Here is a 14263-nt window from a genome sequence, read left to right on the forward strand (position 1 = left end):
GTTAATGAAAATGGCTTTGTGTGTCTTCGAGGACAGTATTAGTACTTAGTCTCTGTTTATACCTTATCGCAGAATTCAGGTTTTATGACAGAAGTTGAAAGGGAAAACCTCCTGTTCTTCTGTTCCTGCAGGTAATTGAACCACATGATATTTCAGTGGCGCTCAACACCAGGAAGCTGTGGAGTATGCATCTGCATGTTCAGGCCAAACTGATACAAGAGATAGTTCGATCTTTCTCCGGTTCATCTTGCCAGCCTATTCAGCACATGTTGAGACGTATTTGTGTTCAGTTGTGTGACCTGGCTTCACCTACTGCTCTTCTTATCATGAGGACTGTATTGGATCTGATTGTAGAAGACCTACAAAGGTATCTTTGTTTTCTACTGCAAAGATTTCTTTAATGAACGGTTAAATTTATCTTTCTTCTGTGCAGTACATTTAGCAGGAAGAAAATACTTTCAGAAATATTACTTATCCATGATGAACTGAATGAATTCTCAGTCCACTGCCATATACTGTGTCCGGATAATGCTTAATGTTGCCAAGAAACTCTCTCATACATTTAAGTTTTGATGTAGATCGTTTCACATTGTGTGTTTATGGTAAGTATTGTAGGAAGATTTTCTTCAGGCTGTCCCTTGCCTGTGAAGAGTTTCTAAAGGATCTACCTGATATAAATAAGAAAAGTAGGGCAGCAAAGTTTGCTATACTGAGTTTTGTGTACTAACAGGAAAATGCATAGGTGTTTGTAAGCTGGAGGAGGTTGGATACTACAAATTCAGAGGGTTTGGAAACAATGAATCTTGTTTATTTAGAATAACAATTATCCACAGAATTAGATACTGTTTAAGTTATATAAAAGCATATTTATCTGTATACAATGAGATGCCATATAGTGTGTTAAATGCATAGTAGATTAGTTAATTTCTGATGCAAGCAGAAGTCATTTAGTGGAAGTCGAACAGTTTTCAAAAGGTAAATTGTAATTTTAAGTATGTCAACCATTTTTTTTAAAATGCAGAATTATATGACTCCTGTAATGGTTGTTTTTGTAGTTTTTCAGATTACTTTAAAAGCTTTTTCAGAGTGCATTGATATCTTTTCAGCAACACAGAAGATAAAGAGAAACAATACACTGGACAGACCACTCGATTGCTTGCTTTACTGGATGCCCTGGCTTCACATAAAGCTTGTAAATTGGCTATTTTGCATCTTATCAATGGAAATAGTAAAGGTGATGAAAAGTACGCAGAGGCTTTCCAGGAGCTCTTGGCTTTGATGCGATCAGTTGGGGAGAATGTCACTCATCAACAGTGCGCTGAATATGTTACTTCCCTTTTGCAGTCCCTCTGTGATCAGGTATTTTCTATATTTAATGCATAATGTGTGTTGATAATTGTAGGAGACAATTTAAATGAGATTATTTCTTAGGTGCTTTCTTTTTTCTGAAAGTAAAAAAAAATCAACATTGTTAAAATATAGAAAGAAAAAATGTGTATGGTTGACTCCTTTGGTAGACTTGCTGTCTTGTTGCTCTTGAGTGTAAATTTAATTTTATGTTATCTCCCTTGCATTATGTGCACTGTTCTAGTAATTCATCAGAGGCCAAGAACTGAATGGCACAAAGATTGACTTGTCCCCTCTGCTGAGAGAGGGATGTAATTTCTCCCTATGGGCCACTGACAAAACTTGAGTTGTCACTATTCACCTCTTACCCAGTTGAATAAATTTATGTATCTCTTAGCTGTCCAGCTATAAAGATATATATGATATGCTGCTACCAGAAAACTTGACCATTAAAAAAAAAAAAAGCCCAAGTTACCAGAGCAAGGGGTAAGAAATGTTTTCTGAAAACTGAGTCGTAGACTGGCATCGGTAGTTTCTCATTGGTTATATGCATAGATTTGCATGTTATTATTTGCTTTACTAGTTGCATGTATTTATTCGCTTCATTTTTTACCCACTTAGGCAAAAGACATTTGGGCATTGTTGGGCAGTAGAGACTAATCAGTCATTTGCGTATAAACAAGAGACCTTTGCCCATGCAAATTCATTGTGGAAGTAAATCTTGTTTTATTTGATGTAAAATGTGGAGGGGCAGTAGATCTTAAACTTCCTAGGTGGTATCTGCAGCCTCCTAATTTTCACAGAACCACGGGATCATAGAATATCTCAAGTTGGAAAGGCCCCATAAGCATTGAGTCCAGCTCCCTGCTTCTAGCAGGACTACTTAAAGTTAACCCACATGACTAAGAGCATCATCCAGACATTCCTTGCACTCTGACAGGGTTGGTGCTGTGACCGCATCCCTAGGGAGCCTGTTCTAGTGACTGGCCACCCTCTCAGTGAAGAACCTTTTCCTAATGTCCAACCCGAACTTCCCTGATGCAACTTTATTCCAGTTCCTCGTGTCCTGTCGCTGGTCACCAGAGAGAGATCAGCACCTCCCCTCCGCTGCTCTCCACGAGCAAGCTGTTGGCTGCCACGGGGTCACCCCTCAGCTTTCTCTTCTCCAAGCTGAACAAGCGTAGTGAGCTCAGCCGCTCTTCATGTTTTGCTGAGTGTTTTCAGGTTAAGGGACAGTTTGACTACCTAGGCAAGAAGCTGTATGCATATTATCCAGTGACTGTTTGGCTTTTAGTTGTGGCTCTGCTATCACATTTCACCCTTAGAAGTTTTTGTGATTTAAATACCAATAATAGTTTGTAACCCTTAACAGAACCAAATTTAAAAGGATACTCTGGGTAAGTATTTTACCTCTCAGTAATAACTGAAATAAGATGAAAAAGGGGTAGTGAAAGAACCTAGTTCTTCTATGATTTATACTTATTGCTGGTATTCTGAATGCATTTTTTTACTCTGCATATAATAATGTTTTATAGGATATTGCACTCATCTTACCAAGTTCATCAGAAGGCTCTGTGTCTGAATCAGAGCAGCTTTCCAACTCTTTACCAAGCAAAGAGCTGATGCCCTTAATTTGTGACTCTCTGATGGAAACATTAACTAATTCTGAGAGCAGTTACAATTGTCTGCTGACGTGTATCCGAACAATGATGTTCCTTACAGAACATGACTATGGCTTCTATCACTTAAAGAGGTATGGTATTTTAAGATATCTATGACAACTTAAAATAATTTAAAAACTTCTTTAGTGTTAAATCATTTCTTACTCATCTAGTAGGAAATGTTGAGGATAAGGCAGCTGAACCTTCATTTCTTTGGGACTTTAATGTTTTACTCAGTGCTTTGGTCTTCCTTCACTTCAGCTTTACCTCTGACTCATTTCTGCAGTATACACACAGGAGCACTTTCTTTCAAGCTACAAACAAAGTATTGAAAAAAGATTTGTACACTCTATTTCCCCACTCCAAGGCTGGAGGATTAGAATGAGAAACAGTGCTTGTGTCTTTCCCCTTGGAGTCACTCAGTAGTTAGAGCTCTCGTCTGGGACACTGGAGAGCTGTCCGTCATTCCTTCTGTTTTGAGAGGATTCAGTGTACACTTCCCCAGAGTTTTCTGACCTTCAGGCAATTAAGGCTTTTGAAATAAGTGGTGTGTATTTGTGGTGGTGTTTGTTTGTTTGTTTGTTTTTTGCTACTTTTTTGGACTCAACTCCCTTTTGAGTAGAATACATGCATTACATTGGACAGTGCTGTGATATTTTGACACTTAATTCCTTGTCTTGTATTGAGACCTTTTTGTGTCCGCTGAAGGTGAGGTACAGACAGGCAAGAAAGTTGTGAGGTTTCCAAAGAGAAAAAGGTAGTGCCTGGAGCCCCGTCAGTGAAATGTTGTTCCAAACACTCTTCTGAGCAGCGCTACAGAACTGTGCTGCTCAGGCTGCAGGAAGGGAGACAACCTGCAAATGAAAAATAAGCAGGTTAAAGATGCTGTTGTTTCTCTGATCCTACATGTCGAGCTGTCAGCTTCAGTGTGCACAGCCTTGCTGGTTTTGTGTTGATTATTATTTATTATTATTATACCTTTCTGGTTTGTTTCTGCAGTTAGGCATCATGGGATACAGTGAAATTGCAACAGCAAGCATGATCCAGCTTTATACATAAGGCCCTTGTGCAAGCAAATATTTCTGTACTCCTATCCCTTTTCTGCTAAAGATGAAAGTGTAATTTCTTGCAGGTTTTAGAGGTATCGCTGTAGTTTGTATAGCTGTATATGTGCAGACTGAAATATCTGCAGATAGCGCTGGCAAGAACAATGGTCTTGTACAGAGAAAATAATGAAGCTCCAGCTTTGCAATCAGAACTCAACTTGAGAATGGTGAAATTTGCCCTATTCGTTTTGCCTATATGTTGTTTTCTTATAACAAGTTACAGGTCACAACATATGCACTAATAAAGTATTTTCCCTCTTCTCATTATAAAAACAGCTCTCTAAGAAAACACAGCAGTGCTCTATACACTGTGTTAAAGCGAGTAATAACTAGTTTTAGCAAAGACACGGGTGAACTGGCCTCGTCTTTTTTGGATTTTTTGCGACAGATTCTAAACACTGATACGCTGGTAAGTGAATATGTATTGAATACTTACACAAACTCAGCTGCATGTCTCTGAAATTTGCAGTGTGAGGCATTCAGGAATATTATTTCAGAAGGCAGTTGAATATGCGGATTGCTGTGTAAGGCAATCATCAGTAGTGCTTCACTGCTTTCCATCAGTAGTCTTAGTGCTGTCTTTATCTTCAGCAGGAAGAACAGCAGATTGATTCATATTGATTTCTTAAGTCAATAGCAAGCTATTGTGTCTGGGTTTTAGATTCTTGGCATCCTGCTAGAGAGGTGCTGTATGGATGTATAGTATAGAAGGGAATCTAAAATAGTTGTTAATTTTCTGATACAAACCTCATCTTATATAGGAAAGGATTGCATTCATTTTGATGGAGTATCTAAACTTGCCTATTGAAGTGTACATTATTAAAATATTTTTCATAATATGTTTTAAAATCAAGGTATTACTCTTGTTTTGCTAGCTTTGCTCTAATGTACATTAGAACTCTCAGGGGTTTGCAATCCAAAAGTAAGATGAATATTTATGTATACTTATTTTCCACTTGTTGAATATTTCAGGGATGTTGTGGAGATGATGGAAGCCTTATGGAAGCAGATGGATCTCATCCAGGCAGAACGCTGGGTCTGACTACTGCAGAGTTAAAACATCTACTGCAAAACAAAGAAGAGACCCCAGAAAACCTGCTGCTTGATCTGGAGAAACATGTTATGGTAAAAGAATTCAAATAATCAAACTGCTGATGTTGTCTTCTGTCTGAATGCATTTTTAAAACAATATAGACTATACCTCCTTGATAAGAAAGGTGGGCAGTTTTGTGGCTATGTTGTGGAACTGGCAATAGCTGTTGCCATTGTTTTAATACTGATATCCAAAATCACCTGTTCTGGTGCAGGATGGATTCTGAATTCGTTGTGTTTGTTGTGGTAATGCTGAGAAGTTTCGGGTCGGTTTGGGATCCCTTTGTGCTGAGAGTATTTGCACACTTGGAGAGCACAGGCAGTTAACTGTGTGATGAAAGGCAGCAAATGTGTACAACAGAGTGCTGGATAGTGGTGAGCAGATTGTTAATGTAACACTGCCTTGCTGTGGCTTGGTGTTGCTGGTGACCAGTAACAAGTGGAACAACCAGGAGCCACCAGTGGGGCTGATACTGTTGGATCTTTTCATCAGGGACCTGAAGGAGGAATACGTCTTCAGTGGATTTGTGGATAACAGTAAGCTGTGGGAGTGACTAAAGTGACAAGCAGCAAAAGTGACAAGCAGCAAAGCCTCCATCCAGAAGGACCTCAATATACCTTTTAGGATTGGTTTAGTGAAAGCTTGTGTGGATCATTAGGAAAAATGCAAAGTTCTGCAGTGAGAGCAGGATAACCCCGTTTCTTGATGTGGGCTGGGTGGTTATGGCGGATGTTAGGAGGAACATGGGCCAACAGTGCCTGGTCACTGCAAGTGAGGCAGACTGTTCTGAACTATCCTGCAAGGAGCATCGTCTGCAAATCAAGGGACTGCACTGTCTTCTCTCCATGGGATGCTGGTGAGCTGTCATGTGGAGTGCTACATTCACCTCTGGCCAGAGTTGCCCTCTTGCCAGTTCGAGAGAGATCTAGGAGAACTGAAGAGGGTTCTGCCAAGGTGGTCAGGGACCTAAAGCACATGTGCTTTAGAGAGATGAGGGAGTGGGGCTTGTTTAGCCTGGTGAAGAGCACTTAGGAGCTATCTCAGAGCTACTTACAGCTGTTTGGGGAATAGTTACAAAGGTGGTGGAATCAAACAGCTTTTGGTAATTCCAGATGATGAAACAAGGGGCAATGGCCCCAAATGGTGGCTTCAGAGGTTCAGGTTGACATGGGAGTGGGGGGGGCAAAAAAAAAAAATCACTGAGAGAGAAGTGCAGCACTGTAACACGTTGCTCAGAGTGCCTATGGACTCTCCGTCACTGGAGCCTTCTTTAGACATGGCTCAAGTTATGGCTGAACTGATCTGGCTTTGATAATAGTCTTGCTTCGAGCAGGGGCACATTAGACTAGAGGACATGCGGAATTCAAGGCATCCAACATTTCTGTGATTCTGATTGCAAACTTAACTCTGATATTCAAATCTAATCCTACATAATAATACATCTGAGCAGTAGATAGCTAATAAAGAAGAGTCCATAAAAGAGCTGCTTCACAGCCTGCTGGTCAAAATGCCTTTCCTGTCCCTTCCCCAGCTGCCAACATCTGTGGTAAAAAATTAAAAGCCGCAGCTGTGCTGAAGGAGAAATAGCAGATACTTGAGATGTTAGAATGCTGTAGCCCAGAGCTTGTTCACTAAAACCTGGGAGGATGCCTTCTTTGGGACTGTGTTATGGAGGTTGTTGCATCCACTGGAAACAGAGACAGGAATGTGCATGTGGTGACATGGTATGTTTTACAGCTTACTGAGAAGCTCTCTGCTGTTGTGTACCTGGTTGTCTTGGTTCCACTATATTGTGGATAGATGGTTTTGTGTAGTATGTCCCCCTGTTTTTTAATTAACAAAAGCATGTTTTCTTCTCGGAGGAGGGGAAAAAGTTCTGACTTGTAGTGTGTTGACTTAGGATCGTTCTAAGGAAGATGATGGCCTTGAATCCTTACTGGACAACATTGTTGGAGTGAGGCAGATGTTGGAATCAGCAGGTGATTCTTGTCCGCTGAGTGACCAAGATGTGGAGCCTGTTCTTTCTGCACCAGACTCTCTGCAGAATTTGTTTAACAACAGGTAAAATGGTTAAATGTTTGAGCATACTACCTGTGATTTACTTTAGAAAATACAATAATTTATGCATGAGTATATTACAAAAAGGATCTAAAGAGCACTCTTGTCACTACTACTGACTTGTCCCAGTGTATTTATGTTGTGGTTTAAAGAGGCAGCTAAACACCACGCACAGCTGTACTTGCTCCCCGACCCGCGGTGGGATGGGGGAGAGGATCAGGAAAAAGGTAAACCGTGTGTGTTAAGATGAAGTTTAACAGGACAGAAGGTGCAGTAATGATAAACAAGTGCTACACAATGCAGTTGTTCAGCACCCATCAGACAATACTCAGCCAGATCGTGGGCAGTGGTCCCCAGCTAACTTTTCCCTGGTTTATATACTGAGCATGATTCATACAGTGTGGAATATCTCTTGGCCAGTTTGTGTGAGCTGTCCGGGCTGTGCCCCTTCCCAGCTTCTTGTGCATCACCAGCCTCCTCCCTGAAAAGTCCTTGACTTGGTATAACCATTGCTTGGCAACAACCAAAACATCAGTGTATTATCAACACTCTGCTAAATCCAAAACGCAGCACTGTACCAGCTACTAGCAAGAAAATTAACTCTATCTCAGCCCAAACCAGGACAATTTAATTTCATGCCTCGGGTTCTGTAATGCTGCACATGCTTGTAGGTAGTTGTAGTTCATAACCAATCAGGCATTTGGCATTGTTTTGTTGCAGGACTACATATGTGTTGGCAGATGTGATGGATGACCAGCTGAAGTCCATGTGGTTTTCACCCTTTCAGGCTGAAGAAATAGACACTGATCTGGATATGGTAAAAGGCTTCGTTAACATAACTGAAGTGGATTTAAAAATGAGGGTTAACCTGAGCTCGTAGCATCAGAAATTCACATGGTCAAACGGTTTGTTTTCCTGACCTCACCCAGATACAGAGGTTGGCATTTGTTAAAGGTTGTTGTCAAATGCCTTCAGGTTCACTCAGAAGCAGCCACAAAATTGGCACCTTCTGCAGTGCTCTAATACAGGTGTCATCTCCTTTAGAGGAGCAGTTGTTACATCAGTCCTAACCTGCTTTTGCATTGCTGCTCCAACGTAGATAAAGAACATGTTATATTTTCTTTTTGTTGCTTGTCTTCTATCATTGCAGTAATACACAAAGAACCTGATAGTTACACTCTTTTTTTTAATCTTTGCTCTGATGTGACAAAAGTGGAAAAAATGGCAGTAGTACATGATACTGCTTGCACTAAAACTTTTCACAGTATTTGAAACTTGATTTTTATATTCTAAACTTTAAATGGAATTTTGAAAAATATACAGTGACATTATTTCTTTTAAACTAAGAAGTTGGCAGTGTCTTAACTTCTTATGTGAGAAATAATGAAAGCAATGAAGTCAACAGCAACTGATTCTTTTTTAGTGTTATTCTTTTAAAATTTAAATGGAAAGATACTTGTGTTTTCATTTCTTAAGCAAAACCAAAACTGTTGATTCCTGTATAAAAGCAGCATGAATAAATTTATTGGACTGTGTCTTTAGCAAAAGAGTGCCTCACTGTCGGTCATCTAGTGACAAGACAGATGTTCATACTTGACAACTATGCCCTTGACTTAGAGATTCTGAGCCATCGAGACAATTTTGCTGCAGTGCTGCTGCTTTTTGTTTTGAGCCCACTACTGCATTGAAAGGTAGAGGATGGAGCTTTTTTGCTCTAGTAGAAGTGCCCTCGCTGAATCGCATCCATCCTGGTGCAACATTTTTTCATCTTCAGAGGTGCTAATAATGATGGGTGTGATAAAATTAAACTCTGTCATTGCAGGTAAAAGTTGACTTAATTGAACTGTCAGAGAAGGGTTGCAGTGACTTTGACTTGCAAGCTGAATTGGAAAGGTCATTTTTGTCAGAACCATCATCTCCTGGCCGCACAAAAACCACAAAAGGATTCAAACTCGGCAAGCACAAGCATGAGACCTTCATAACATCAAGGTGAGATGAGTTAACGAGTAAACATGTGTTCGGCACTGTTTTGTATATTCTCAAAACGTGAAATGCCTTTCAAATTCTGTCTCCAGTATGGAGAATGCCTTATGTTCAATATGACTTCATTTTTACGTTAACTAAATAAATTATGGTTTGTCATGACAGTGGAAAATCTGAGTACATAGAGCCGGCAAAGAGAGCTCATGTTGTGCCACCGCCAAGAGGAAGAGGCAGGGGAGGATTTGGACAAGGAATTCGACCACACGATATCTTCCGTCAGAGGAAACAGAACACAAGCAGGCCACCCTCCATGCACGTGGATGATTTTGTTGCTGCAGAGAGCAAAGAAGTGGTTGCTCCAGATGGGATACCACCAGCCAAAAGGCCACCAAAAGTGTCACAGAAGATTTCTTCACGTGGTGGGTTCTCAGGGAATCGTGGAGGACGAGGAGCTTTTCACAGTCAGAACAGGTTCTTTACACCACCTGCTTCAAAAGGTACGTTGTCTCCTGTATTAAAATTGGAGTAAATTAATGCTAAAAATACTTCAGTAATACTAACCCAATTTACTTGCAGTTAATCATCCCTGCTGTGAGATGTTCCTGAAGCAGTGTTGTTTAAATAAGTTGTTGAACACTAGAAAAGGTTCTCTTGAGTGCTGTGGAATTGAAACAAGGCTGCATGTTCTGTGTTGCCTCTCTCTCCCTCTGTGTTACAAAAGGAGTTGGCTGTTTTCTTTGAACAACTGTTGGAGTGCTTCAGAGATGCAGTCAGAAAAATAAAAAGCCTTCTCTACCATTTGTTACATGAAATCAAGCATCACGATACGTCTCTGTGTTTAATGAGGCTTTTGAATAAAAGGATGTAAGATCCTGACAAGAATAAGATGTAATTTTCAGTGAGCCTGGAGATTCTAGCTACAGAGTGTTTTATTTCATATATACACAAGGTTGCATTCCTTTCCCTTCCATCCTGTAATTAGGGCAAGTCCTTGCGCAGTAGAAACAGAAAATACTTCCATTTAGTAAGGCTATAAATATTAGGATTTCCTTTACCACAAAGCCTTGAAGTATAGGACCCTATCTTAATATACTAGATAATGTGAATTCTTTTAAACCTGGGTTCTTATCTGAAGAGTGGATATTTTCCCACAACAGTCACTTGTAGACTTCCAGTTACAATACTGAGGGTATGTTGATGCAGAGTAGCTTTATCTGTTTGAATTATGTATTATGTTTACCGCCCTGAGTATTGTGAAGATTGAAGTGAAGAAAAAAACAAGAGTGATGTTTGCTCAACAGCGTGTGGGTTTTTCTCTCCCTATCTAGGAAGTTACAGTCGTCGTGAAGGTGCTCGAGGCTCAAGTTGGAGTGCACAGAGTACGCCCAGGGGAACCTACAATGACAGTAGAGGTGGTCAAAGCAATTTTAACAGGGGTCCACTGCCACCACTGAGACCATTAAGTTCAGCAGGTACATGGTATTCATATGGGCATCGAACTATAGAAAATTCCTTGAATTTCATTTTTGCTTTACAAATGAAACCATGCAAGGATGCTGCAGACACCTTGAAATTCGGCAAATGTTTTAAGCATATATGAACAGTTGTCACTGAGACTGTGTCAAATACATGCTTTCATACGAACTGTCCTATAATCCATAAAACTCACTGAATTGAACACTTGATCGCAGAATCTTAATTTCGCATTCAGATTTTTGCAATTCAGTTGTCTTCGTACCTACATGGTAATTATAGAGCGAAGCAAAGCAAAAATGCTTGCCTAAAAGAAAAGTGAAAGTTAAGAGGAGAAAACAGACCCCGTTGGTGTCTCATCTTGTTTTTGTTCCTTACGCTTTCAGAGCAGCTACTACGCCTAGGGCTTCTTTTTTTTTTTTTCCTTTTTTTTTCCAACTGAGTATACTTTTCTTTGCTTTAAGGCTACCGACCGAGTCCTCGCGATCGTGCTTCCAGAGGCCGGGGTGGAATTGGACCGTCTTGGACAAGTGCTAATAGTAGTAGCAGTGGTGGCTCAAGAGGAAAGTTTGTTAGTGGAGGCAGTGGAAGAGGTCGTCATGTACGTTCCTTCACGCGATAAAATGAGACCTAATGGAACGGCCCAACCGTGTGGACTTCTGTGAAGAAGACAAAGCAAGCGTGGCACCAAAGGACCAATTCAGAGTTACCGGTATCTGGAGGACACCGAGAGAATATTTTTGTCTGAAGAAAAGTTTTTGTTTGATACAAGACTTGAAATTTCAATAAAATTCAAGACATTTTGTGTACAATTGTAAATTTTTTTTGTTCCTTTTGAAAAAGATGTTTTAATTTTTTGTGGACTTCAGTAGACAATACTCAGTAAAAAGAACCTCTTAAAGACTTGAAGGACTTCTAAAATACTCATTGTGCCAAAAGAAAGGTACAGGTGTTTTGTGTGTGACTTATTACTGCAAGAATATTAAAAAAATATATATGTAAGGCAATTTTAGGTTTTTCTCTCAGGTTTAGAACCATTAGCCTTTTTTTGTTGCGTTTTTTTTTTGTTTGTTTGTTTTGTTTTGTTGTGTTTAGCCAGTCTGAGTTATTAATGAATGAGGTCCATCTGACAGGGGTTGAAGTAGTGGGTGATATAAGATTACCTGGAATGAATTGATCTGTGAAAGAATACAAATGTAAACATCATTTATGTAGGTTTTGTTATACATCTTTGGTAATGTGATTAGATACTTAAGATCCTGCACCTGTTAAAATTAGTAGAAAATCTGTCATTGACTTCAGGGGGAATGAGACAACACTCTAGTGTTTACTTTACAACTCCAGCTCATGCATTAGGAGCACAAGAGTTACTTCATTGGAAAACAGAGAATGCTTTGAGGATAAAAGGCAAGAAACCTGAACCCTTGGAGAGCCTGGAGTTAATTACTTCCCGCCTCTCTGCTGACTGAGGTAGCTGAGGAGAAGGTGTAGAGGCAGATGTAGAAACTGAACCCCCGCACAGTGCACCAGTATCTATCCCTTTGGATAGATGGTTTGGATTTTTGTTTCTGTAATCAGACTGAGATATAGTGCAAAAAGAAAAACCTTGCGAAGTTGGAACTGATAAAGAAATGTTCACTAGATTCAACACTAAATATATTTTCACGTTAAATGCAGTGATTGAAGCCAGCTTTTTCCATGTTTCTGTTCCTTTGGGCTCCGTGAGATTTCGTGGAATTAACTGATTCTCAGTAGCCTGCTACTGCATTTTTGGAGTAGCAGCTTGTTTGAAAGGCCATGTAGAATTTTTACAAAAGCTCTATTTTCACTTATGCTTTGGTCTCTTGACATTACAAAAGTGCTATAAAGGGGCCTTCATCTACTTAAATATGGCTCAGTTGTAGTATTATTGTTTTATGTAATGTTAACTTACTCTGGAGAGCTTGTCTGCCTGGACTCGTAAACTTTAACACCCTATTTTAAATGTTTCTAAAGTATGGTAATACTTTAGGCTGATTTTTGTTGGGTTTTTTTTTTAAGCTTTATCCTGCCTGACTAAATTAAGTAGGTTTTTATTTGGACCACAGAAGGCCCCTGTTACGTGCGCTCTTGCTGTGTGGAGCCCCTGGGACAGTGTCCTGCTGTTTGAGAGGCGATTAGTTCACAAAGTCAATTGACGTAACCTATGAAAGCAGTAAACTTCTGTTAATTGACTGGGTGCAGTTAAAGGGAATAGTGTCGGTTCACAAAGGTACGCGCTTTAACATTGTTTAAAATAACATGAAGAAGGGTTTGGATTGGAGGCCAAACGATTTTCTGAGTGGTAAAATAACAGGAAGATGGAATTTTACTAATAATGCAATTGTAATGGGTAAAATTGGTGGAGCTCTCACAGGCATGACGGGTATTAATGTTTTTTTGAGGAGCGCTGCATAAAATTTTTAAAGCTGGCTGGCTCCTTTAGACCGTGTTTATGGTTGGTTTATTTTCTCAGAAACTTTACTGTGTTGGAAACTAGCAGGGATATGAATAATTTGTTTTCTGTCAGGGAATTTGGAATGAAAAGTGTCAAGCATGGAATAAATATGTAAATATTCACTAATGGTTCTTGAAAGTTTAAAATACATGGCATGTCACACTAGTCATTTTCGAACTAGGATGAAATAAAGGGTTGGTTAAATTGTTTGATGTATGAAAGCTCTGTAACTTTAATTGAAAAAGAATTATACATCTATCATGTTTTGGTTTTTCAAATGAATTTAGTTCTGTGAGCTTTCAATGCGAAGTGGTTCCTTTCTTGGGTAAATTCAACTTGAAATAATTCTGTTTAAACCTTGGAGTTATTTGGTTTGCTCTTTTAAACTGGATTCCTTCCATGAGTAAATAACACTTTAAGCATTAAATTTTGCTTTTTATACTCTGCCCAAAAAGAAAGTTTCAAGTTTTGTTTCCTGCCGGGAGCACCAGAAATCTGGAAGCAGCTCCTGCCAATGACAACATACGGTTTAGCGAATCACTTGCTTCCCTGATGAGCACAACGCTTGGGAGGAGCGAGTGTGGAAGAACAGGCTCCAGTGCAATCCGGTTCTGGCTCCTGCAGCCCCGCGCTGGGTGCGCGCACCGTGTGTGCGCCGGGCTGGGTGAGCAGAGGAGCTTCAGCGTGAAACGTGCAGGAATTGCCTCCGTTCACGGAATGTCCCGGTTAACAGATGAACAAAGGCCTTGTTTGTGTGAGGGGTAAGGGTGACACAAATTGTGTGCGTTTTTTTTCTTTTCTTTTCACCTCCAGACTCTTCATCAGCTCTGCAGTCTTCATTGCTCTGTACCAGCTGCAGGCCCGATGCCGGTGGATGGGCACAGGCACATGAACGGGGGTTGTCCGCAAGCGGGTGAGCTGTGCTCCACAGGCGTGACGTGCAGGCTGTCATGTCAGCCTTTTCCCTGCTGAGTAACTCCTGCCCCCAGGTGTGAGAAGGTGCTTGAGCCGGTAAACGCAGAGCGCACAGCAAACGTGTGCTCCAGTGCTTGTGGTTAAGCAAATG

General features: G+C 40.2%; 1 protein-coding gene across 2 annotated transcripts in view; it reads left to right on the forward strand.

Annotated features, from left to right (window-relative positions):
• The window catches only part of VIRMA (vir like m6A methyltransferase associated), a 28169-nt gene extending 13937 nt beyond the window's left edge, over positions 1–14232 (forward strand). Inside the window, exons 14-25 of one of the 2 annotated variants that reach the window (XR_013921915.1) lie at positions 132–367; positions 1107–1359; positions 2883–3100; positions 4391–4523; positions 5087–5239; positions 7108–7268; positions 7986–8082; positions 9088–9254; positions 9414–9745; positions 10577–10720; positions 11186–11664; positions 14011–14232. Coding sequence is in view for 1 of the 2 variants with exons in the window: in XM_080340763.1 (XP_080196889.1) it covers positions 132–367; positions 1107–1359; positions 2883–3100; positions 4391–4523; positions 5087–5239; positions 7108–7268; positions 7986–8082; positions 9088–9254; positions 9414–9745; positions 10577–10720; positions 11186–11343 (2052 nt within the window). In the remaining variant the exon portion in view is untranslated. Of the gene's footprint in view, positions 1–131; positions 368–1106; positions 1360–2882; positions 3101–4390; positions 4524–5086; positions 5240–7107; positions 7269–7985; positions 8083–9087; positions 9255–9413; positions 9746–10576; positions 10721–11185; positions 13630–14010 lie in introns of those variants that run through there. The other variant, XM_080340763.1, reaches the window with a different exon arrangement.
• The last annotated feature ends 31 nt before the right edge of the window (positions 14233–14263 follow it).

The sequence above is a fragment of the Nesoenas mayeri genome, assembly GCF_963082525.1.
Source record: "Nesoenas mayeri genome assembly, chromosome: 2".
Classification (NCBI taxonomy): Eukaryota; Metazoa; Chordata; class Aves; order Columbiformes; family Columbidae; genus Nesoenas; species Nesoenas mayeri.